The 27,498-nt window shown below is 40.3% G+C and overlaps 1 protein-coding gene across 1 annotated transcript in view; it reads right to left on the bottom strand.

Moving 5' to 3' along the window:
• Window positions 1-22,388, bottom strand: part of SNCA (synuclein alpha) — a 117,231-nt gene extending 94,843 nt beyond the window's left edge. The window contains exons 1-2 of the mRNA XM_075544885.1: window positions 22,258-22,388; window positions 12,167-12,208 (exon numbers count right to left, since the gene is read on the bottom strand). Coding sequence (XP_075401000.1) covers window positions 12,167-12,208; window positions 22,258-22,378 — 163 coding nt within the window. The 5' untranslated portion in view covers window positions 22,379-22,388. The remainder of the gene's footprint in view (window positions 1-12,166; window positions 12,209-22,257) is intronic.
• Window positions 22,389-27,498: the final 5,110 nt, after the last annotated feature.

Below are 27,498 nucleotides of genomic sequence, written 5' to 3'. Positions count from 1 at the left end.
AGCTTAAATTAGTTTCCTTATATTTAGGAAAATCCTGTTAATGCTAACTACATTTTGCTCATAACACCAAGAATCCTGTGTTATATTCAAAGACATAAAAAAAATCTTATTTCACTCTTCTACATTAAGAGAAAATTGAAATATTCTAACAGAGCTTGTGGTAGTTACATAATCTGGTATTAATTTAGGACTTTAGTGGATTGCGAGTGTAGGGGTAGAGTCTACACTGTCATTCAGGTCATACCCAACGAGGTCTCTGTGTGGGCATGGACTTCTCCTGAGGATTCTGACATTCCCTGTATTTCCTCCTGGGAGGCAGGAAACACATTCTCTCTCTGCTCACTCCCTGAGAGAAGCTCTACTGACAAGACACACGGCACTACACTAACAGACCCTGTGCCCTGCGAAATGGAGGAGCCACGTGGAGACTCCCACCAGCGCTGAGATGCTTAAACTGCCACTGAATCCACAAGATTTCTAACCCACTGGCCTGTGATCTTCCTGCATTCAGCATCATTGAGTTTGAAGAGGACTTTACAGTTTGGTATCAGACATATGGGCTAATATTGGACTTATGAACTTTATCTGGACTGAACTGGGATGTTTTCTCAATATTCAATTGCTCTTGTATAGAAACCTCTTTCTCATACACATAAGAGTTTCTCTTGTCTACCTGGACTAACACAGAGCTAAATTAACAATCTTCTGTATTTTTTATTATTTTTATATTTACTTAATAAAATATTGGACAATGAATAAGGAAGACTGGAGAAGAATTGATGCATTTGAGTTATGGTGTTGGGGAAGATGATTAAAACCACCATGAACTGTAAACAGTCAGAAGAACAAACATCTATCTTGGAAGAAGTACAGCCAGAATACTTCAAAGATGGTGAGACTTCATCCCACATACTTTGGACCTGTTATCAAGAGAACCCAATCCCTACAAAAGGACACATGCTTGTCAGAGAGTCAGCGGAAAATAGCAGACCCTCAAGCAGATGGATTGGCATAGTGGCTGCGACAGTAGGCTCACACATAACAGTTGTGAGGACGGTGCACGATGGGATTGTGTTTCCATCTGTTGTACAGAGCCATTGGGAGTCAGAACTGACTTGAGGGTAGATGACAATAACATCGACCACAATAATGCCAGGCTCCTGGATAGCACAAAGAATTAGGTACTCGACCGCAAGGTTGAAAGTTTGAAACCACCCAGCAGCACATCTGACTTGTATCTAAAATGTCGCAGGCTTGAAAAGCCTATGGAGAAGTTGGAGTCTGCATTCGTGGGTTACCATGAGTCAGAATCAGTGTGGCTGACCCGCACAAGATGAGCGCTTCCTCATGCTTGCCTGCGCTGTACACAGGCTTCCCCTACCTCGAAGGAGCCCCTGCTGGTGCGAATGAGTAAGCACTGAGGCCTCACCGAAGTTCATGGAAGGAAAGGACTGATCACCAACTTCTGCAAGGTCGCAGCTTTCGGAAACCCAGCGAGGTGCAGGTGTGCTCCGAAATGGTCTCTTCGAGCCTCTAGTTTTCTCCTCCATTTTCCCAGAATCAAGATGGAACGCTCCTCACTACCTTTACCAAAAATCTCAAGAGTAAACTCCATGTGATCGGCACATTCCATGGCTTAGCCTGCTCAGGATGGGCAGGGCTTCAGTATTTGTTTGCTGGTTCCCTGCCGTCCTCTGTAACCATTGTCCACCTCTCCTTCACTGGAGGAGAATACTGAGCTCTGTTTGGTTTTCCTTGCCCAGTGTAATGGCCTCCCTTCCACTTCCATGTCTGTCTCTTTTATTTAGTCCCACCCCCTCCCTTAACGTGGAAAAGGACTTTTTAAAGCACAGAGCTCCTCTCGGCTGTTTCCTCACTGGGTGGCATTTTTTCCTTTTTCACAGCGTAGTAAAGGCTGTGCTTCAATTACCGTTCATCTTTTGCGGAGGTAGATGCTCCTCCTTCTTTGGTCTCTTCGCTCCCCTTTTGGCTCTTAAGTTACAGCTGTGGTCTTACATAGACCACAACCCAGGGAAGCCCCGCCTTGCATCTTTCAGTATAGGGATGTAAGGATGTTACATCCTACTCTAAGCCCTTGACATCTGATTGTTTAATCCCATCAATCACATAACTGCCAACTAGCAGTAGGACATGTTGTAGGGTCACAATTTTATTCATGACATCGCATTTTTTAGATCCCAGAAAATGTATGTCTTTACCATGTATAAGACCTTTTCACCCCATCACATCATCCTCCAAATCAACTCCAAGTCCAAATTCCAGCCTGCGGCAAAACTTCACTTCAACTCTGAATCAAGAATATAAGTTATTTGCTTACAAAATGCAACTGTAGGATAGGTAGTAGGTACAAGTTAGATATTTCCATTACAAATGGGAGAATATAGAGGGGAAGAGGGGATAAAGGTCACCAAGCAAGTAAAAATTCCAACAGAACAATTTACATTAGTCTCCAGGCTTGAAAATCATTCTCTCTTCCCTGATACCTTCAAGGAAATGGCCTTACCTACCAGATTCTAGTGTGCTTCATGCTCTCTGAATTCTAGGTGGAGGTACCTCCCCCTGGAATCAAGATCCACCTTCCAACTCTGCTCCTCAGGTTCAGATATCCTCACACTCCTAGTCCAACTGAGTGGCAACAGCATCTCCTTCTAGCAGGCCTCATTGTTTTGCCCTTTGGCAAGCAGTCGTGTCAAGTCAACTTTGTTCAATTGTCCCAGCTCTATTCCCCTAGCATTCCTAAATGACACTGGGTTCTCTAGATAAGTAAACCCAGAGATAGCTAGCTAGATAGATAGATATAGATAGATAGATAGAGATAATAAGTAAAAAGCCTCACACAGCTATTGAGGTGGTCAAGTTCAAGCCCAGGGAAAGTACAAAGTCAGATGTTAGGCTGAAAATATGCCCTGACTTAAGTAGGTGCTGTGGTTGATAAACCCAAGTTTGGCCTGATGATGGATATACAAATCTTTTTAAAAGTGATTCAACTATGGAAGTATTTGATAAGTGAATATTATATCCAAAAGAACTACTTAAAAAAAAAAGGAAGCCATACTTGACCCCTGGTTTCCATGAGTGAATGAGGAAGAGCTTCTGCATAGGCAGCACTGAGTTGACTTACTGGTGGTGGGACAATTTGGAGAGGGATTTCAATAATGGTTGCACAACATGAAAAGTATGATCAGTTGTTGAATTGAAGAATTTTTGGTTCTATTCCCAAATTGAAAAAAGATTACATGAATAACAATGAGTACAAGGAAGAATAATATGCTCTAAAATTGACTGTGGTAAAGATTACACAACTCCTCTTGTGATTGAACTATTAAATTGTATAATATGTAAATGAAGTGCAATAAAACTGTTCAGAAAAAGCAACAGACTGGTGATGACAGATGGAAACCAGTAGAGACGTTCAGAGGTGGTATGGTAGTTCATGGCTCAACTCCAAGGAACCTGAGGCATATAATTTAGATACAAGACAGCTGCTTGTGTGAGCATTGATTGTGGGTCTGAGCAAAACAAAATCTTGAACAATTTCAACCTTTTCTCCGTCTGTCAAGATGTTCCCTATTGGCCCAGTTGTGAGGATTTTGGTCTTCCTTACATTGAGTTGTAATCCACACTGAAGACTGCATCCTTGACCTTCATCAGCAAGTGCCTCAAGTCCTCCTCACCTTCAGCAAGCAAGATTTTGTCATCTGCCCATCCCTGCTAATTAATAAGCCTTCCTCCAATCCAGATGGTGCATTCTTCTTCATATAAACCAGCCTGTTTGATTATTTGCTGGGCAAAAAAGGGTATACTGCCTGGTTTAAAACCAGGAAAGCATGCAACAGGATTGTATCCTCTCACCATACTGGTTCAGTATGCATGCTGAGCAAATCATCAGTGGATCTGGCTTATATGAAAATAACTACCGTATATACTCATGTATGAGTTTTTCAGCACATTTTTAATGCAGTTTTTGTGGTAAAATTAGGTGCCTTGGCTGATATCCGGGTCGGCTTATACTCAAATATTTATGGTAGCTACTAAGAGGGAGAAAAATGAGGCTTTCTGTTCACATAAATATGTACAGCCTCTTAAACCTAGAAGGACTTGGAGCAGTAGTCCACTCTCCCAGTACCAAATTCTGCCTTAATTATTTAGTGTTGCTATAACAGAAATACCAAATGTGGATGGCTTTAGAAACAGCCATTTATTCTCTCAGAATTTAGGAGATTGAAAGTCTGAGTTCAGAACACCATCTCTAAGGGAACACTTTCTCTCTCTTGATTGTAAATTCCCTGTCTCTTTGCAATATCTGTGACCTCGAATACATCGACGATATCCATATATTTTGCCATGATTAGTCCCTGGATCTAGGAGGTTCCCCACCAAAGGGCCCTGGGCCCCAATGTGATGCTTTTCCTTCTTGTGGCTTGTGGGTCCGTCCTGTCCATCTCTGTTATCTTCTCTCCACTTTCACCTCTTGTAAGACAAAAGATGATGCAGGTCACATCCCAAGGGAACTCAGATCAGGCGTGTGAAGTGAATACAGACGTTGCACCCCACCCTAACCCTCTTACTACTGATTGACAAATCACATCAGATCACATCATAGGAGGCGACTGTGCAATTGAAGAGCTGTCAACTGGCATTATTACATAACTGGCATATCACAGAGAATTATGGTCCACCCAAGTTGACACATATTGTGGGGTCACATTTCAGACCAGGATTCCAGGAGTTAAGAAGGAGTTTCCTGGATTTTACTTAATGATTATCTAACTGGTGGAATTTATTTTCCTTGGATATTGGATGGAGGCAGGAAGCTACTAAACAACGTATAGTTAAGTCTAAATTCTGCAAACCACTAGCAATATAAACTATGGAGATATTCCTTCTTTTAATATCAGAGAATGCTACGTACGATACACTTCTCACTTACAACAATTTCCGCACTAATATACCCATCCCTGAGTGATACCAACCATGAATTCAGGTTAGAAGTTCAATTCCCCCCAGAGAGACCTTGGAAGGAAGGCTTAATAATCAGATCATTTAAAATCCTGGGAAGCACATTTCCATTGACTCACCAGGAATCAACGAGTCAGGATAAATTGAATGACAACTCAATGAGTTTTACGTTCCCACAATAAAAGGTTTATGCCAAGTATAGAAAGTAAACAATTCTCCATCAAGTTTGCCATTGAGGGTATGCGCTCAAAGTTATTTATCCTCATTTTAGATTTTGGAGTGGTATATAAACAAAACTATTCAACAAATAAAATAATTATTTTATTTGATACGGGAGGAGGGTGGTGCTCACTAAAACAGATTTCTCTCAATGTATTTCTCACAGCAGATTATAGCAGATTTTCTGCTATCTTACTACTTCCAGGAACGTTACTTCCTAAATAGCTATAAAAAATGTCTACCTCAAAATCACCATGGTATTGCTGCTTAGCATCATTTTCTATAGCATTCTGGGAAACACAAAATGTATTCAACTCCAAATTCATTCAACTTGAGCTTCTGTTGAAAGATTTCAATGATTAAAAACATTCACACTATGGTGTAAACTAAATTATGTACATTTCTTACTGTAGGATATCTCAGAGTCTCTAATAGACTAATTTTTAGAATAAATCTCTAAAACAGCCATTCTCAACCTGTGGGTGGCTAACCCTTTGGGGCTCAAACAACCCTTTCACAGGGGTCACCCAATTCAAAACAGTAGCAAAATTACAGTTATGAAGTAGCAACGCAAATAATTTTATGATTGGGGGGTTACCACAACATGAGTAATTGTATGAAAGGGCCGTGGCATGAGGAAGGGTGAGAGCCACTGCTCTAAATGGAAGACACAGCATGTAAAGTTTTCCCAGGAGCCCTTGGGAAACCTAAGCTCATGGGTACTTCCTTCCAAATGCACTGTAAAATTTTGACTTATTGTACCAATTTCAGTCTTCATTTCTCTCTAATACACATATAAACGTGCACGTCTTCTGCTTCATGTTTACATTCTGACCTTGTTAAGATTTGAAAGGCATTATTTGTCTTTTTCAATCTTTCTATCCATTACCCAGCTTTAAAGTGCATTTGAGACCATTGAGAATACTACAGGTTGGCTCATTCCTCAAGGGAACAGCCTTGCTCTTCGATCACTTTGCAGAGGTCTAGTATACAAATGCTTCCAACGCAAGATGCTGTTGGGTTCCTCCTCTGCTGCTGCCAGAGCGTTGATTGTGGAAGCAAGGAAATAAAATCCTTGACAGCTTCAGCCTTTGCTCTATTTGTCATGATGTTGCTTATTGGTCTAGTTGTCAGGATTTATTCATTTATTTAAGGTACATTCCATATTTAATGTTTCAGCCATTGATATTTAGCAGTAAGTGTTTCAAATCATCTTTGCTTTGAGTAAGAAAGTTTGTCATCTTCATATTACCACTTGCTGAGTCTTCCTCAATCTTGGTGCCACTTTCTTCTTAATATAAGAAGCTTCAAGAAGTTAATCAAAGAATCCCAGTATATTTTAATTCAATTTCTTTGAATTTTTGAGCCCTATAGTGTAGTCCAGCTTCTCAGATCATTTGCTCAGCATAATATTCAATAAATGTGGTGAACCATAAACAACCATGACACACAGCCTTCTTAATTGGAAACCCCACAGGATTCTGTTGTTCGTTCCAAATAACAGTCTCTCAGCTTATGGACAGGCTCCACAGAAGCACTGCTCAGTATGCTGGAACTCCCATTCGTTACAATGTGATCCAAATGGCGTTATGGTCCTCACAGTTGAATGCCTTTGCATAGTCAATAAAACATGGCTAAATGTGTTTCTGGTATTCTCTGCTTTCAGTCAAGTTCCATCTAATGCCAGCTATGCTATTCTTCTAGGTACTCTACTGAGTCAGACCTGAATTTCGGGCAGTTCCCTGTCAATGTACTGCTGCATGGATTGTAAAATTAGCTTCTGCAAAAGTTTACTTGCATTTTCTATTCATGATACTAGTACATAATTTTTGCATTCTTTAGAATAGACACAAATATGAGTCTCTTCACTGAATCATAAATTGAGTAGATGGAAGTGGTTATTTTTTTTATTGGTTGGTTGAAGTCGCTAGAGAGTAATAATAAGTGTTGTTATAACCTATCCAAGAACACAAATTCATGACTCTAGTCATTTCAAGGATCCCTGGTAGTGCAGTGGTTACGAGCCGGGCTGCAATTCTCATGGTTGGCAATTCAAATCCACCAGCAGCTTCAAGGGAGAAAGACTGAGATTTCTACTCTTGTAAACAGTAACACTGTGGGAAAATGACAGGGGGTCTCTATGAGTCAACAAGGACTCTATGCCCATGAGTTTGATTTGGATTTTGGAGTGACTAAGGGAAAGGTATTATTGTACGATAGCACCATGTGAGGGTAATTCAAATAGTATTGCTACAAAATCACAGGTCTTTTATTAAGCAAAAATATCCAAATATGCCTCCATTGTTTCTCAACAGCTGCTCCACCTGAGTCTACACACTTCTGAAGACAGCGTCACTCTCACGTTCTGTCTCTGGAGAATATCGAGTTCTCTAGTGGACACCACACCAAAATGGCAGTTTGGGCATCCTCGTGGAACACAAATTCTGTTCTCTTTAAATGCTCTTTGGATTTTAAGAACAGAAAGACATTTAAAGGGGCAAGATTAAGATGGAAGTAGTCGGGGTAATATTTCTCAACATAACCCTCAAAGGACAAGCCCTTGGTACCCTCACAGAATGAGTAAGCATTGTCTTAAACAGGAGGAAAAAAATCCTTGGTGAAAATTTGTCAGCCTTTTTTTCATCGATGCAATATTCCATTTTAAAAAATCTTCCTAATAGGCCTTCATGATCATTTTTGGCCTTTTAGAAAATATATCAAGATTCTACCTTTAGAGTTAAAAAAATCACCATAATCTTTGGATTGTTGAATTTCTGTACCTTGCATTTAAGTAGCTTAGCAGATGCTCTAGGAAACCAGTGCTTTGATTGGACCTTACTGAACCTTTTTTTGATGACATACTAATCAGGCTAAGTTGAATGTATGACAGAGCATGTGTCTGCAGCCATCTTCTGATCATAAGGACATGTTAAAACATGCGTTGTTTGGGATAAATATGTGCATGTATGAACTAGAACCATAGCTGTACTTTTGACTTAAACTCTTATAATACAGCTTGCCTTCAATAGTCAAGATGCTTGAGTACATTAATTCACTCCTTTTATATGAATTATTTTAAACACAGGAGATCACATATCTAGTAAGACTTAAGAAGAAACATGAACCAATGTCTTTCATCAACAGAGTATCTAGTCAAAACAACAATTTCCATTTGATTTCATAATTGACTGTTAGGTACATGGCTATATCCCTCAGACATTATTATGTATACTGCTTTTTGATCAAGTGAATTATATTTTGATTTCTATCCTTATTCATCCCACTGGTCAGAAAGTTTGGAATATAAACAATAAAAAACTCAATTAGAATATACATAGAAGAGGCAAGAAACAAACCAAGGCCAGACATCTGTGCTCCAACGTTCATCATGGCACAGTTCACAATAGCAAGGCGTTGGAAACAACCCAAATTTGCATCAACTGACAAGTGGATTAAAAAGCTGTGGTACATACATACATGAAGTATTATGCATCGCTAAACACCAGTGATAAACATATGAAGCACATCGCTGCATGGGAAGAGCTGGAGGAAATCATGCTAGTTGAAGTAAGTCATGTACAAAAGGACTAGTACATGAGTCTGCTGAGGTAAGCTTTAAAAAAATGCAAAAGGAAAAAGCTACTGTATACAAACATTTTTGGGATGAGGACCAGGTAGTATGGCAGGGACCACACCAAATCCAGGGATACATGTGGTGGCCAACTAAAAAGGAGGGTGGGGAAAGGAAAATAATAATGATACTGATGATAATAATAATAATAAAGAAAGGGGGAGCGGGGCCACAGGGCACTAACCCACCCAAGGGGAGGGTATTGTTTATAACTCCACAGAGAAAGAGGGACCAGACTTCAACCCAGTGCTCCAAGATGTGAATGCAACATGCTGGCGTGGAGTGGGGAACCAGTGGAGAGGTCTGAGGGGCCGGTCCCAATCCAACTACTACATGGACACATCCCCCTCACCCCAGAAGAATTTATTTCAAAGGACGGCACTGAATCTGCAGTTCCAGGAGAGGGACATATCTGATGGGATCGCACGGGAGCAGATCAAGGGGGAGGAGCAGAGAATGGAGCACATCCTGCCCCACCAGGCTTTGAGGATGATGTTCTCGATTACAGCAGTGAGTCCACAGAGAGGACTACATGGCCAGCCCCACTATGAGACACAACTTCCCTCAATGACCCATAGCCCTACAGGGCACAAGACCGGAGTCACAGTGTGGAAATTGTGCCAGATGTGATCCCACCACACCAAGACAAAACACTCAGGGGGTGCAACAGAACAGCAAGGGAACAAAGCGGTGAAGTCCCCAGGGAATGCCGAAGGTGGACTTTGGGGCCAGGCCTTGGTGCCCCAAAAGACTGGACTGGAAAACACTCCTAAAGGCCAACAAACGATCCTTGAACTAACTACAAGCTTTTCTTTTTTTGTTGTGTTTGGTTTTTTGGCATTGGTTTGTTGTTTTGTTGTGCATTGTTGCTTGATTTTGCTCTGTATTATTTTCATGCATGTTATTTTCTCTGCTGGTCTGTCTAAATAAAATAGGCTGGATGAACAATCTGGAGGAGAAAACAAAGGGACCGACAGTTCCGGGGGGACATGGAAGAGGGGAAGGTGGGGGAAAGCGTAGTGGTGTTAACAAACCCAGGGACTAAGGAACAAGTGATCAAAATCGATGGTTAAGAGGGTGTAGGAGGCCTGGTAGGAGGTGATGAAGGGTAATATAACCAAGAGGAATTACTGAAACCAAAATGAAGACTGAGCATGGTAGTGAGACACAGGAAAATCAAAGGAAATAAAGGAAAGAGCTAGGAGGCAAAGGGCATTTATAGAGGTCTAAATGAAGTCATGCACATATGTAAATATATTTATATATGAAGATGGGGAAATAGGCCTATGTGCATATATTTATAGGTTTATTATTAAAGTAGTAGAAGTACATTGGGCCTCCACTCAAGTATTCCCTCAATGCAAGAATACTGTCTTCTACTAAATTTGGCATTCTATGATGCTCATTTCCTGGCACAATAGCTGAAGACAAAGTGGGTGAATAAGCAAATGTAGTGAAGAAAGCTGATGGTGGCTGACAATCAAAAGATATAGCATCTGGGGTCTTAAAGGCTTGAAGATAAACAAGTGGCCATCTAGCTCAGAAGCAACAAAGCCCACATGGAAGAACACACCAGCCTGCATGATCACGAGGTGCCCAAGGGATCAGTTATCAGGCATCAAAGAACAAAAAATCATATAATTGTGTGATCACCTCCATCATACGATCACTGAAGACAAATGGGTGCATAAACAAATGTGGCAAAGAAAGCTGATGGTGCCCGCCTATCAAAAGATATAGCGTCTGGGGTCTTAAAGGCTTGAAGGTAAACAAGCAGCCAACTAGCTGAGAAGCAACAAAGCCCACATGAAAGAAGCACACCAGCCTGTGCAATCACGAGGTGTCGAAGGGATCTGTTATCAGGCATCATCAGAACAAAGTATCATATCATTGTGAATGGGGAATGTGGAGTGGAGACCCAAAACCCATTTGTAGGGCACTGGACATCCTCTTACAGAAGAGTATTGGGGAGGAGAAAAGCCAGTCAGGGTGCAATGTAACAAAGATGAAACACACAACTTCACTGTAGTTCCTAAATGCTTCCCCCTCCCCCACTATCATGATCCCAATTCCATCTTACTAATATGGCTAGACTAGAGTATGTACACTGTTACAGATAGGAACTGGAAACAGGGAATCCAGGGGGGATGATCCCTTCAGGACCAGTGGTGTGAGGGGTGATACTGGGAGGGTAGAGGGAGGGTGAGTTGGAAAGGGGGAAAGGATTACAAGGACCTACATATAACCTCCTCCCTGGGGGGCACACAACAGAGAGGTGGGTGAAGGGAGACATTGGACACGGCAAGATATGACAAAATAATAATTTATAAATTATCAATGGTTCATGAAGGAGGGGGATCAGGGAGGAAGGGGGAAAATGAGGAGCTGATGCCAAGGGCTTAGATGGAGAGCAAATATTTTGAGAATGATGAGGGCAATAAATGCAGAAATGTGCTTTACACAATTGATGTATGTATAGATTGTGATAAGAATTGTATGAGCCCCTAATAATAAAAGAAAAAAAACCTCAATCAGAGCAAGTCAATAAACTATGAAGGTTACTACCCTTTGGCTCTCTTTTGAATTTTCAGTTCTGTCTTTTTCATTCTCCCCTTCCTGTTCATAACCACCACCATCATTTTCAAAATATTTGTTATTCCTTTAGTGTAAATCTTCCTATATGGTGGTTGTTAGGTACCACTGAGTTCGTGTGTCTCTTTGCTACCCTGTGTGCAATGGAACACAATTCTGCCCAGTCCTGCAGCACACTCACAATCACCCCTTCACTTGAACACATGCTGTAGCCACCGAGTCATTTCGTCTTGACTCAGCCTGCTCAAATTATTGGGGAAATCAGGCCACAGAAAGATAAATGCAATAGATTATGTCTCAAAATTCCCAAAAGTGTTTCCTGAAATGTCTTCTGAATTATCAAAAGTACTATAATCAATATTGCTCCGGTTTCAAAATATTCTACTGATCACTTTAATATTTTAGAAAATGTAAATCCTTATATGTTATATGTGTTGCCAATTTTCCAAGACATTTAATTGACATTCAAATACTAACAGTTGTATGTTAGACAGAATTGATCTTCTCAAAGTAATTATTCTTGGAAGTTAAAAATGGTGTGCATTCTATATATTTATAATGATTTTTACATATTTAAAATACTTGAAAAAGAATTAGGGGAAAGCAAAGTTGACGTACCTTTTGAATGCTACTACAGGCATAGTAATTATTTACAATTACAATTTTGAATAATTAATACTGGACTCTACTCGTGATTAAATATTATTGAATGTTACTGCTGTATATCAGCCCTATGAAACCTACCTGTTGTCACACCATGAACTACTCCTTCCTTCGTTTTGGAGCCTATAAAAAACAAAGAAAGTTTGATTCAAAATAAAAGTAACAAAGTAGCTTTATATTGATCAACTTGCTTTAAATACAATTAATCTAAAAATGCAAATTTCCAGAAGTCCATAGACGATTATATTCTCAGGGAACCTCAAAACTTAAAGCAAGGTAATTCACAATCATTACTGTTGCAAAAAAGAAAAAGAAGAAAGCAAAGACAAGGTTCTCTCCAATTTAGTGTGTAGCAATCAATGATGGTTCTTTCCCTTCCCTTGTTTCTCATTGTTCATATCAAAGTACAAAGGGGCAAAAAATAAAGAAAGTGTGGTAACACTGACAGTGGGAGGTTGGGAGGAAGATTTAGCATTCAGTACTGTAGGAGGGTTACTGAAGTGTAACAGAAGAATTACTTAACACAAGGTCTTTAAAAATTAGAGACGGAGGGAAGAGGATTGACATTGTTTAGAAACCATTTGATCACATCCAGTCTTCATAACAGCAATTTGACATAGGTGTATTATACGGCTTTTATAAATGAAAATTTAAATTTACTAATGTATCTCAAGGGACGCAGGCTATGGACACTTTAAAAGTGACACTTGTTCCATCTTTAGCCCCTACTCCTTCCAGGGAACTGTACATATGTTTCAAAATAAGGAGCTATTTTATTATTAATGTATTTCAGTGCTACCTCCCAAGAAGAGACAATATAGGAATTTTCTTAAATCTTGAATATTACGAAACTTAAAAAATAATAATTTATTAATATATTATTAATTATGTTTGTTAAACATTTTAATTCATAACCCTTCTAATGTTCATTCTCTCAGTGTATTTCAGGTTATTTTTTAAATGTATTTTTTGGAGAAAATGAGTTTCATTTGAAAACTACTGTCTAGCTCAAATAAATTTAATTAAGATAGAATCATATAGGGAAAGAGGGAATTTGACAATGAAATTATTATTCAATCTTCTAGTTCTGTTTAAAAATGCACTGCTTTAAACACTCTTATAATATGAGTGCCACGGCACAGTTTGGTGAAAAAATCAGATGGTTTTTAACTACCAGAAAGTGTCTGCGGTCCTCAAGGCTTGTCTTTAAACAAGAAGTCAGCCTAGTGAGGTGTCAGCTATGTTTACGTGGAAGAAGCACACCAGTCTGTGCGATTCAAGGATTATAGTCAACTCCAAGATTTGAGGAAAGAATTGCATTAGGGTTTAATGATGGGAATCGGTTTGCAAAAGGCGAGCCCCCAATCCATTTGCAGAGTGCCAAAATTGATTAAGCCTCCGTGATTCCCTCAGGCCATTGCAGATGTGGCTAGGTGTTCCTCTTTAAACCATTTTTAAATTGTTCTGGTTTCAATTATTTTCAGCTTTCACTTGAATTGAAGATTTTCTGAAATCTATTTTGTCATTGTTGAGTGAGTATTTTTGTATCATTTTCTTTATATAAAATCCAGGATAGGTAAATCTATAGAAACAGTGACTCAATGAACATTTCCTTAAGATTATAGCAGGGCAAGTTAGGGGTTAATGGGAAATTAATAACAATAAGTACACAAACGAAGAAAATGTTTTAAGATTGATTGTGGTGATGATTACAGAACTCTTTTAAATATATTTAAACCATTGACTTGCATGGAACCTGAATTATATGTCAATAAAACTGTTAAAAATGTTAAATTATAACACTAAATATACAAGAAAGAAATAAAACACATTTAAAAGTAATAACATATATAGGGGGCTCTAAACTTTCTTAACAGTAAAGTTAATCCATCATATTAATTAACCACTAAGAAACTGATTCTTAAAATATAGAACAGAATTAGTTGGATAGGAGAGATAACTAAGAAATGTTGGTTATTGAGGCATAGACCCTAATATAAAGTAAATGCAAAGTTTATATATTTACATTTTAAGAAAAGTTTACTGTTTAACTAAATGCCATTCCTGATATGAATTTCAAGAAAAACACCCCTGAGTTTCCAGTTCCATTGTTTCTTACTTAAAAATACCTTTCAATACTCTAAATAATAAAATAATGGAAACAAATATGAAGGATTGTTTTTAAAGTTATTGGTGAATATTTTTAGGAAGAACATTAAGGAAGATTTATATGTATAATATTTACACTTAATTTGTGTGACTGCCAATGTAATCATCTACATTTAACAGAATAGTTTAAATATATTTAAGAAATTCCCAATGGAAAATATGGAGTTCAAGGATAGTCCAAATAGTCAGCATTCTGCTGTCCACTGAAAAGTTGGTGGTTTGAGTTCAACAATAGTTACTTGTTGATTTATGTTTGAAAAACCCAACCACTGACATTCCTGTGCATTGAAGTTCTACTCTACTACATAGGTTGCCATGAATAAAAATAGACTCAAAGTGACTGTTTTTATTCTTTGGTTGTTGTGATTAGGTGCTATCGAGTCTGTTCTGACCCAAAATCACCATATGCTCAACAGAAAGAAACACAGCCTGGTCCTGCACTGTCTTACAACCTCTCCTAAGTGTAAGCTCATTTTTTTCATAGGGGCCTCAAATTAAAATAAAACAAAATAAACCATAGTTTTATAGTTAAGGATGTGGGCTGAGATTGACATTGGCTAGGTGTAAGCCTTCATTTCATCACATAACAGTCAAATATACATCACAGAATCAATCCAGAGTGTAAATGAAGTGATACATATAAAGATCTTAGAAGAGTAAATACTCACCTAAGTATTATTATTCACATATAATGTTAATATAGGGACTTTCCAATTAAAATATTCATTTATTCCATATTCATATTCAGATGCATAACAATACCCATAACCATACCTGTCTGTGCTTTTTGTTGTTGCTGTTGTCGTTAGAGTCCATCAATTTGGTTCCATCCACCTCCTAATTGCCTGGTGTCTATAGCATAGGTGTGAGTCTCTTACAGTTGGTTGGCCAGATGTCTTCCAAGTTTCTTAGCAGAGGCAAATGAGTTCTTCTAGCCTGGTATCCTTTATTTAGACATCTTCCCGGTTTCCCCTCAATCCTGGAGTCTTGTTTATCACAAGGCCTTCAATGAAACTTGAAACTTGGACTTCTTCCTTCAGTACTCTCAGCTTTAAATCGTGTACTAAACCTGAACTTATTTAATGTCAGCCAACGCTTTTAGATGTGGTGACTCTGGCCATTCCTCCCACCTTCTTCTGTCATCATTTAGTTTTCTGCCAATAGAGTCATCCCATAGTATAACTCAAGGCTTCAAGGTTTTCTGTGTTTCTCAGTTTAAGAAATGCAAGCATTTTCTTCTTTTTGATGTTCTAAGAGAGTGGTTCTCAACTTTCCTAATGCTGCGACCCCTTAATACACTCCCCCAACCATAAAATTATTTTCGTTGTTACCTCATAACTGAAATTTGCTACTGTTTTGAATTGTAATGTAAATATCTGATATTCAGGATGTCATAGGCGACTCCTGTGAAAGGGTCCTTCTACCCTAGAGGGGTCGCAGCCCACAGGTTGAGAACTGCTGTATAATCTAACCGGTCTTTGCACGTTTCATTACAATACTTTAGATTGTCTTCTCAAGATAACCTTTTAAATCTTCAGCTCGGCTCTTTTACATCATTTCTTCCTTTCTCTTTAGCTATTCCATGGTCAAGAGCAAATTTCAGAATATGTTCTGCCACCCATTATAGTCTTTACTGTCTTTCTTTCCTTTTCAATGAACTTTTGCTATCTTCATGTATGAGGTCCTTCATGTCATCCCACAGTTTATCTGGTCTTCAGTAATTAGCATTCTATTTCGTTCTTCATATCATATATGTTCTTGAGACAATGTTTACTCACATTCAGAAGGGATATATTCAAGATCAAGAACTTATTTACTTCTCTTCAGTTTCAACTTGAACTTGAGTAGGAGCAGTTGGTGGTCAGTCCTACAGTCAGTCTTTGGCTTTGTTTATACTGATGATATGGGGTTTCCTCGTCATCTCTTTCCAAACATGTAGTCAATTTGATTCCTGTGTAGTTCATTTTGTGAGGTTCAGCTATAGAGTTGCTGACTCTATCTGTATTAAGATATAACTACACTTATCCATCACATGCAATGCTCCTTATCACCGTAGTGTACGATTGTGACTTGACCGTGGAAACTGAAATTGTGGCAGGTGGTCTTAGGGACCCCTGGTAGCATAGTGCTGACAAACCAAGCAGGAATCCACCAGCCTCTCCCCAGGAGAAAGAGAGGGTTTTCTACTCCTGTACAAACAGGCTCAGCCCCTAAGACCCTTAGAGAATCACGCGGCTGTTCTACCATATTCTATAGGGTCGCTGGGAGTTGGCATTGACCCAATGACTGTGATTTTGGTTTGGGCCTTGGTTTAAGACTTTATTATTAAATATAATAAATCAATTGTAAAGATTATAATTGTTCCATGAACTTTAAAACTTTGTCAAGACATTAAACTCTTTTCTGTATAAACAAGTAAACAAAAATAACAAACACTAAAATTGATTCGTTTAGTATGCTTTGAGTCAGAGTCAACTTAATGGCTGTGAGTTTTGTCTTGTTTTGCTGACCTCACAGGAGTGCAGAGTAGAGACAGCTGAAACCTGCGAGTTGAGGGAACTCAGCTACACAGTGTTTTGCATCTTATGTTGTCCTTCTCTAAACTAAGTCAGCTTTAAAAAGATAAAGCATATTGTGAATTGAACGTTTAATTTCAATCTAAACCTTATCATTGATGTTCATTGAGTAGTGTGGTACATTAATTTATATTATATGGCTCATTCAGCCACAGTCTTTATAACTCCTAATAAATCATTAGGTGAGACCATGCAGATTGCGTGCATTTTCTCTTTCCTGAAGATTTTGGGTACAAGAACTCAAAGAAACAAACAAGCAAAAAACAAATTCACTGCTGCCAAATAGATTCCAACGCATAGTGTCTCATAGTGTACAGCTGGGCTACCCCTTTGAGATTCTGAGCCTGTACATCTTTATAAGAGCAAAGTCTCGTTTTTCTTCTGCAGAGTGGCTGGTGGGTTTGAATTATAGATCTTGCAGTTAGCAGCCCAACTCATAACCAACTACACCAAGGGTCCTATGGATAAGAGAGCTCAACAACTCACTGCCATAGAGTCGATGTTGACTCATAGCAACTATAGGACAGACTAGAACCACCCCCTGTGAGTTTTCAAGCCTGTAACTCTTTACAGGAGTAGAAAAACCTGTCTTTCTCCCAAGAAGCAGATCGGGATTTCAAATTGCTTACCTCACAGTTAGTAGTCCAAAGCATAACCACTACACCACCAGGGCTCTTTTGGGGTAAGAGAAGGTGGGGATAATTATATTAGAATTGACTATCTAGTTAAAAATATAATTCTAAAATTAGGAAACTTGGCATCATCTTTTAGAATCAATATAATAAGTCAACTTTGAACATAAAACACTATTGTAAGATTTTAATAGCTAGCATTGATTTGGTATACACACTGTAGTGTTCAGGAAGATTTTTTAAATCACATTATACAACAATATAAAGAGGAAATTTAAATCTTACTATGTTATTCATTATGATGGCCAATGTTGAATTTACCCAAGAAATGCTAATAGAGCTACACAACTTGTTTGTGAGTGATAATTACAGGGATAATTTTGTGTGTGAAGACTCGGAACCCTAATGGGGCACTTGGTCAAGTTTGCAATACCTATGAGTATAAAAGGAGCTATTTCATAAGTAAGAGTGGAGGAAGTTCACGCCCATCAACAAAAAAAAGACAAGTATAATACACATCCTTTGGCTCTCAAGACCTCTGTGCACTGGACCTCCTAGATCCTGGGGACAAAGAACTTTGGTACTGAAAGAACAGCAGCAGCTAAATCTATAGCCAGGGCAAGAGACAGAGCCTTGGGCTCCCCAGCTCAAAGAACAATCAAAGTTAAATGCCTTTGGACAGGAGGTCAACTTGTGAGGTCGGGTCCCTCCATTCTCAATGACACTCAAAGGTGGAGACAAACGCCTTCAGGCTGCAGCTCACGGTGGAGTGACACAGCAGCTGGACATTTGTCAACAACTCTAAAAGAATTATGTAACAGAATTTGATTAGGTAGGGCAGATGACAAGGGACCATGTGGCTGAGAGGACAAGGACCAGAGAAATGCCTACCTGGAGAAATTACTGGGAAGAAGCTGTCTTGAACAAAGAACTGTACCCTGAGCATTTCTGATCCTGGATTGTAACATTTTAATTTCTCTAAAGAGCTGCATGATTTTCTGAGTTTAATGTGGCCTTTGCAATAAATTCTCAAACCCAGTAAATAAGTAGAGAATGGCATGATAGAAATAGTTGATGTCAAAATTGGTGAAGATTAGAGGGTGGAAGCCTGTCTGGGCTCATATTACATTTGATTATCCTTCAGACTGGGAGGTGTGAAAGCATCCGGAATGAAACCTCACACGCCATCTTTAAAGTAGCGTTGGAAAAGTTTAAACATTATCTTTATCTGGCCTTTATTTTATAATACATAGAAATTATTTTTTCTGATTTTGAATTTTATTCTCAATTTATAACTTCTCAGTCATCTTATTGGCATAATTTTATCGTTTAAATTGGAGGGTATAGATTGAAATCATATGTAGAAAGTTAGCACATAGGAGGTAGAAGTTGTGGAAAAGACAAACATATTAGTAATTACTATGGAAGTGTTTCACACTTGAGGCTGTCCCGCAGTGCAAAATGGGATTATAAAGAAATAAAACTAGGCTTTTTATGAGACTTATGAAGACAGTCTACTAAACTTCTTCAACTAGAAGTATAATTAAATACTTTTCTTAAGACATGTCCAACCTTTCAAATTAATTGTTGATAATAGTTCTTGTAATGAGGAGAACAGATGAAAAGAAAATTTTGGCAAAGAAATTATTCTGTTGAAAAGTGTCCTCGATAGTAGCAGTCATGATTCCTATGTACAAAATGTGCTCTCTGTTTTCGATATACTTTTTTTGGCATTCTCATAAAAACTCTGTAGAGCAGTTTCTATTTTTAAAAGTATCATTTTCAGCTGGCTCCACAAAATAAATAAATAAAAGTATCCTATTTACAAATTGAGAAAAATGATACTCAGAGTTATATAGTGACATTTTCAATATCTACAGGTAATCAATAACGGAGTGTGAGCTAGAATTCCTGCTTGTCCAATAGGAAGCCCTGGTTCTTTCTAATAAATAAGTCAGAAGGCAGCAAATCGGAGCCATCACCTATTTCTGTCAAAAGAGTCTCGTTGAACACAGAAGGATCCTACTCATTGCCTATGCCTGGTGCCCTCTACAACACAGAGGCGAGTAGGAGTCGATTAGTTGAGAAAGAGTAGTTTTGTTAGGTGCCAACAAGTCTGTTGGATGTCAGTTTTGATGAACATCTTTCCACGTATACATTTTCCCCTACTAATCTAAGTGGCGGAAACAACACAGCTTTCTCTCTACCTGCCAATGCAGGTAAAGCGCCATCTGTGCCATCCAACACATTACCCACCTTATTACTCATCCTGCGGAAAGAGAAAGAGATGGGGCACAGGGGAATGGTCAGAGCTGATTGAAGAGTATGTGTGTGTGTGTGTGTGTGTGTGTGTGTGTGTGTGTGTGTGTGTGGTCTATGAGGGTACACCATCCAGTCTTGCACCTCTTCACAATTTTGCTTTTGTTGAATTGAGTAGTAGAGGTTAACCACAAAAGAGTACAAACTCTTACACTATACTATTGTGCATTCCTGTGGTCCGTTAGTAACCTGAAATTCTTTGTGAGTTTAATTCTCATTTAGATTTCAAAACACAACTAATAAATAATTCATCGAATTACAAAGAAGTATCAAATATTTGATGTGTGGGGCTGGAGAAGAATATTGAAAGTGCCACTGACTCCCACAGGACAAAAAGGCCTGTCTTGGAGGAAGTAGCACCAAAATGCTCCTCAAAGACAAGGACATGAGACTTCGTCTTACATCCTTTGGACACGTTGTCAGGAGAGACCAGCCCCTGCAGGACCTCGTGCTTGGTAAAGCAGAGGAGCATCAGAAAAGAGGAGGGCCCTCGAGGAGCTGGACTGACACAGTGGCTGCAGCAATGAGCTCACGCATAGGAACAATTGTAAAGAGGGCACAGGCCCAGGCAGTGTTTCATTCCGTTTTATTCAGGGTCGCTATGAGTCAGACCAACTCTATGGCATCTAACAATAACTTTGTTAAGCACTGGTACACATTGAATATTATTTTTAAAAACACTATGTGAAATATATATACAGAACTTTATGTAGTCACCTCCAAGAAAATAATAAAATTTAATCTCTGAAAAAATCAAATAAATACATTTGCCAAAACACATAGGTAAAATTTTTCCAGATAATAAAATGAACCTATTTATAACCTGGGAAAGGACAATGTACAGGATCACTGAGTCAGAATTGACTCAACAGTCGTGAATTTGGGTGTTTTTACACATTATTATTAAGTTAATATTTGGTGGTCTCTATGCTAAGTACAAAGTAATGAGGTGACTATAAGCACCCTAAAATTCCTTACAGTTACTAAATTAATAATTCTACTGAAGTCAAGCAACAGTCAAAAGCGTGTAATTAGACTGTTAGAAAGGCAAAAACAAATATGATGATACAATAAACCACAGATGCCACTGATATACAGTATTGCAAACTCCACTTAAAGACAGATAATTCACACTTCACGTGCACAACAGTATCTTGTAATTCTCATTAAGTTGAAGTCTCCATGTGAAATTCTTTATTTCAATGGTTTCCTGAAAATATTTTAAGGTAGAGGGAAAAAGAATAATTTAATTGAAGACTTGTGGTCAGTACAAGTCCACTTTAAGAAATAAAAGCATATGAATAGAGAAAAATAATAATTTGAAGTAAGTTTTGATGGAAATCATTCCAAGCATACAGTTTATCCTGCTAATCAACCTTTCAGAAACAGCATGGCTTTCTTTCTGCCTGCCCATGTAGGCGTGGCCCCCGTGCTACGATGCCATCCAGTACACTCGTCCTCCACATTACTGCTCCCGGGGAAGAGAAAACAAGGAAGAGATGGGGGGGGGGGGGGAGAGGTAGCAGCTGAATATGTGAGGGTGTGTGTCTGTTTTTGCTCTATCACAGCTCTTTACACAAAGAAGTTGAAATGGTATGGAAAATACCATTGCTGCTTTCTTTTTTGTTGTGGTTTTCTCCATGCTATTTTGTGGGGGGGGGGGGGTTGGTGGTGGTGGTGGTGTTTTTAATGTGTCTTTTTTGGACATGAAATCCAGGGTAGGTAAATCTATAGAAACACTAAAAATAAAACAAAACTATGTATATGCTCCAAAGTGAGAATTTAGGAATAAGTAGACCTTGTAAGCATCAATCTCCGCATTATTTAGCATGTATTATTGGACATATTGATTTAAGCAATGTTTTAGAAATATTAGTAATAGACCTCAACCATACTGTCAGTTTACCAAGTAGTCCTAATAAATAGCTTCGGCGAAGACTTATCTGTCCTAATAAGATTATAGTAGGTCTTTTAAAAATAAATCTCTGGGGTATATCTAAATTTATTTTTATGTTAAAATACACCAAAAAAGAGAAAACACTATCTTAATAAAATGAATCAAATACCTATCAATGATTTTGATTCTTAATAATATTATTGATTTTAAGACTCAAATTTGGAAAACTGCTACTGTACACTTAATGCAGACACATACACACGTAAGTCACCATAACGCGGAATTAAGTCAACAGCAACAACTCTGATTGGGATTATGCTATGCAAAGAAACATTCTTTTTTTAAAGGAACAAAAAGTTTTACATGTCAGTGGAAAATTGAATGATCAGGAAAAACAAAAGTTTATCTTCAACTCAAATACACACATTCCCCAGCCCACACATATCTGAGTCAGTCCATCATTTCTGCAAGTGAGGATACAGGAAGACTGAAGCAAAGAAACATCAGCATTTAGAGTATCCATCATCCCAGCCTGTCAGCCAGTCATGAGCATTGAAATGAGAGTTGGGATGTACCTACCTACATAGAGAACACTCTCTTTTGTCTTCCCAGCTGCCTCCGCCACACCCTGTTTGGTCTTTTCAGCTGCAGCCACCACACCTTCCTTAGCCTTTGAAAGTCCTTTCATGAATACATCCATGGCTAATGAGTTCCTGAACACCTCTCTGAAGAATACAAAACACTTCCAATGAGAATTTGTGGTAAAACAACACAACATTTTAAAAAGTCAAGGTGAAAACCAGAGGAACCAGTAGAACCCCCGCCCCAAAATGTGTATTATTTTTTAAGTGTACCGTCTCTTGACCAGTGAACAAAGCAACCCTTCTTTAAAAAATTTAGCATCCCCTACATCCATCGCATCAGGGGACCCTAGTGGCCTTTACTAGTTTTAGTACTGGGCTGTTGACCACAAGGTCAGCTGTTCAAATCCACCACATGCTCTGTGAGAGAAAAAAAACGAGGGTTTTTTTAGTCCCATAAAGATTTATAGATGGTGAAGCCCCAAAATACCGTTTCGATTGGCCTATGGGTGGATATGAGTCAGAATCGATTCCATGGCCGTGGGGGCACATGTCTAGCTGCCTGAACATGGGTTAGGATGAATCCTCAGGACTGTTTGGACTACATTTCCCATGCAGAGTAGCATGAAAGAATGGACCTCTCATAACTTCCTAGGACCCAATTCGTGACCATTTAAGTTAGCAACACATTTGGACGAAAACCCACAGGGAAGGAAAAGGAGTTGTAGGCGGGGATTCAGTGGCATCTTAGAACTGAGTTTCAGAAGACTGGCAGGTGGCTCATCTTGGAGAAGAGAGGGAAGAGGAGTGAAGCTTGGGTGTGGCTCCCACTGAGGCCACAGTAGCCCGCTGGCGCCTCCCTCTCTAATCCCCCCCACCATATGCCGCCCTCAGCTATCTACCCAGGGCAGGCGCAGTCCACCTCCAAGAACAGTCTCCAAACCGGTGCCAATGGCCCGCGGTGGTTTGTAGAAGCCAGCCCAGCGACCGTGACTACAGAGTCCAGAGAGTCTTGCCTGCACCTGTTAACCCTTTAACACCTGTTGGCTTGCTTTTCCAGAGCTGCTTCAGTCTCTGTCAGTCGGTCTTTCTTGGCCTCAAACTGCTTGAGCCAGCTGGAAGAAGTGGGTTAAGCTAGACGCAAAGGTGGAAGCTCACCCATCCAGCGTTCTCACCTAACCCAGCGGAGAACCGTTTGCGGAGAGACCAGACTCCCCGCCTTTAGGATGGGAATCAGATGGAGCGCCAAGCCGCTTACTTTCCTCTGGGGAGCCACTTGGCACTGCGGGTCCTCACCCCTGGGTCACCCTGGATCCCCTCCTGGGCCTCCTCCCCCTCCTCTTCCACCAAAATTTTCTCCAGGATTTCCAGAGCACCTGGTCCTCTAGGTCAGCTCCACAGGTACTTACCTGCGTCCCTCCCTCCTCTTCCCCAGCACTGGGAAGCCTTCCCCTCAGGTTTCCGTTCAGTAAAGATGCTTTAAATGGGAACCCGAGGGAAGGAGTGCTCCGGGAGGGCGGGGGCGGCCGCCGGAGAGGGAGGGTCTCTGGAGGAAGCTGCTGACAGCACCGCCCCGCGGGCAGAAGCTAAGGGCGTAGGAGGCGAACCCGCTAACCTGTCTCCAATTTGCACTCCCCGTCCCCCTGCTCTGGAAGATGGGGGAGAGGCCCAGGGTCGGTGGGGAAGGTGGGCAGAGCTCGCGGAGAGGATGCGAAGGCGGGGCTCGCCGGCCCCTTGTCCGCTCCAAAGCCCGCACGCACCTGACTCTGCGCGTTTCCGCTCTGGGTCGCTGGCCCCCTCTCCGAGCGAGAGTCCTTGCAGTCTTCAAGTCCTTGTAGTCCTCCTGCTCCTCCCCGTCCTCCTCCTCCGGCGCTCGCCGCCCCCTCGGCTGATTTGTCAGCGTCTCTCCCCGCCCCGCTCCCCACGCCCGCAGCGTCCCTGCCGCGCGCACTCCGCTCCCAGGCTGGGAAGGGGGGGAGTGGGGGTGAGAGCGGTGTTCTGTCAACTGCTGCCTCCCGCCTGGCACGGAGGGAGGGAGGTGGGGTGTTCCGCGCGTCCGTTCAAGTTCAGGGTGGTCGTGAGAGGACCAAGAGCTGGTGTTTCTCCCACTTTCCAGTCTCTCTCTCCCCCTCCCTCCCTCCTCCCACCCACCGGGAGGACCCCTGTTCTACCACTAAAGACAGTTCCATCCTCTAGGGAAGCGGTTCTCAACCTGTGGGTCGCGGCCCCTTTTGGGATCGAAGGACCCTAAAGGAAACTGCTAACGGAGGCAGGGTGCTGAAGAGGGTGCTCCGTTTTGGTCCCCGTACAGCTGGTTCCCCTCGGACCGTTTGGTAAATAGCCTCAGCACACAGCAGTAAAGGTCCAGTTCATTGAAAGGACTTCCAGGGATTATGCGCTCCTCAACTCAGAGGAGCCCCAATGCGCCCCGCAGTTGGGACAAGAGCCGAGCCAGGAAGAGTTACAGGTTGAGGAGGCCAGGGGAAGCTTGACAAATCCTCTTCCCTCTCCACTATCACCATTTTCTTTTCTACCAATCAGCGGCAGCCAGACACCACATCCCACCCTACTACCACCACCACCCCAGCAGTGCAATAAATAAATATTCCCCAGCCATCCAAAACAAGCAGCGGTGAAATTTGCGGCTCTCCAAGCGGGATTTAATTTCCAGACCATCGGGTATTGAATGGAGGAGATGAATCCTATCTCATTACTCTCCTGGACATGGTATCCAATCTCGGGTTCCATTTCTTCTATCCAGGAAAGTCAACACTCAACTCACCTTTGTGACTTCAGATTGACGTTGCCTTGGCGGCAGAGTTGACGCTGCCCCTTCCTTGGGCCAGTCCAAAAGGACCTAGCGTCAGGCGCGCGCGCCTGAGTGTGCGTGAACACAGACACACCAGACACGCGAATGCATGAGCGCACACGCGCGCTTCAAGACACACACACACACACACACACACTTTTTTCTATCTCAACACAGGTTCACCTCTTTGAGAGAGGGCCAGGCTGTTCCTGATTCCAACCAGAATGGAGAACCAAGCTTCTTCTAACAGAGCGCCTTTGCCTGGATGAGGAGAATGATTTCTGCACTGGGTAAAAAAGAAGGTGGGGGGAAAAGAAAAAAAAAATCCTTTGCTGTGAGATTTTTAAATTATTTATTTTAAATGTTTTCTAGGATTCTTGCTCTCGTGTAGGTTCGTCAATTTGAGTGAAGTGAACTTGAGTTCTACAAATCGACCAGCAGAAATCACAAAAAACGGGAGTCACATTCAAGTGGGGGAGGGGGTACAAAAAGGGGCTTGAACTCCAGGTCATAAATATGCTTTGCTTACACATCTTCTGCATGCTTGGTCTTTTTGTTTCATTTTAGTTGTTTTTTTTAAGCAAACTTGCCAAAAGCAGTAGATCAATATGTGTGGAATCAGAGAAATAAGGTTGAAACCAGGTTTTGGTTTACCGCCAGACTTTGAGATCTTAAAACTAGCTATTTTGCCACTCTGTCCTCAAATATCTCTTTGCTAAATGAGGTGATGAACTCAAAGAAATCGTTCATTTCAGCTTCTTATTATGGGTAATGTTTAAATGTATACAAATAGAATAAGGGGTCCTCATGTGATTATCACTAAACTTGTACATTTTTTGGTATAAAGATCATCGTTTCCTTTGTATTCTATACTATTATGAAATACATTGATGTTTTAGTGAATCCAAATATTACATTAATCTTTTCATCTGTAAATAATTCCATCTATATCCATTATATATACAAACTACTTTAAAATATTCTGAATGCTATTTAAAGGGCTGCTGAAAGGTCAGCATTTCAGAACCACCAGCAGCTCACCTCCACTCCCACTCTGTGTCTGAAAGACAAGGCTCCTACTGCCCTAACGAGTCACAGCCCAGGAAGCCCACAAGGATGGTCCTACCCTTTCCAACTGGGCCACTAGGACTCAGAATGGATTGGATGGCAGTGATACCATTTAAGTTTTTTTTAAAGAAGCATAATTCAAATACAGTGAAATAATCAAACCATATCTCTTTACATCAATTTTGAAAATAATTAATGTAATAGTGCCATCCACAACATTTTGAAAACAGAAAGCATTGTTATCATTTCAGAGAAAGAACTTTCTTTTTATCTGCCTGACTTCTTTCATTCAGCATCTTTGTGAGGTTCATTCATATTCATGTTGCTTCCTGTATTGGTAGCTTGTTTCTTGTACTGCTTTTCAGTGCTCCTTTTTATTACTGTCAATAACTGTTTTCCATTGTGGTCTATCACAGCGGGATCCTTTGGTAGACTATTGTGGTAACTAATGCATTATTTCATCTGACTTCTTCATAGATTGACAAAGACCACTTTGATGCATCTAGTTAAAAGGATAATGAAAATGACATTTCAGATTCCTTGGCCAACCAATTGGAGAGTTTTTTTGGGGGTGGTTGGTAATTTTTGAGATTTTCACATATAACTTTATTCCCCACCTTTATACAGTCTTTCATTCTTTGCAAATGATTATTGAGTGAAAAAATCACAGTTACATTTTTCCCCTGGATTGAGTTTGTTTAGAAAACTCAAATCAATCTCAAACAAATGATCAGTTATTTTCCCTCTGTTCCACTTTTTCCATTTCACCAGGGACATATACAATATTTCCCTTCTGACCCTGACCACCTGGAACTTGGTCAGACCTCTCAAGTAATGGGACCCAATTATACAGACTGCCAAGTCTTCCCAAGGTTCTGCTGCCAACTGCATGCGACCCCAAGCCATCTCCACCTCATCTGACCTGCTGCCAACAAATGTAGATGTTTAGAACATTATCTGATTCGGTGTCCAAAGAAAATCACTTCAGATTGGAAGCCACTCAAAATACATTCCTAGAGAAAAGCCCCACAACTTGCCTATCAGTCTTCCTACTGGAGTAGCTTGTCTGTTTCTGTGTTGCTGGAAAGTATGCCATCGGTATCTCAACTACCAGCAGGGTCAAACCAAGTGAGTAGGTTTCAGGAGAACTTCCAGACTGAGAACAGACTGCAAACAAAAGGGTGAACAGAAATGTTCAAAAGACAACTTCAGAAGACAAAGTAAAAGGAAAGACACGCTTAGCATATCTTAAACTGAAAGAACTCAAGAAAACAATCAAGCCTTGAATTTCAATATTGAAAGATTCTGTGGACAAAATATTGAATGATGCAGAAAGCATCAAACGAAGATGGAAATACACAG

Source organism: Tenrec ecaudatus, chromosome 3, assembly GCF_050624435.1.
Source record: "Tenrec ecaudatus isolate mTenEca1 chromosome 3, mTenEca1.hap1, whole genome shotgun sequence".
Classification (NCBI taxonomy): Eukaryota; Metazoa; Chordata; class Mammalia; order Afrosoricida; family Tenrecidae; genus Tenrec; species Tenrec ecaudatus.
The sequence above is the reverse complement of the archived record's forward strand: the minus strand, read 5'-3'. Positions and strand labels throughout refer to the sequence as shown.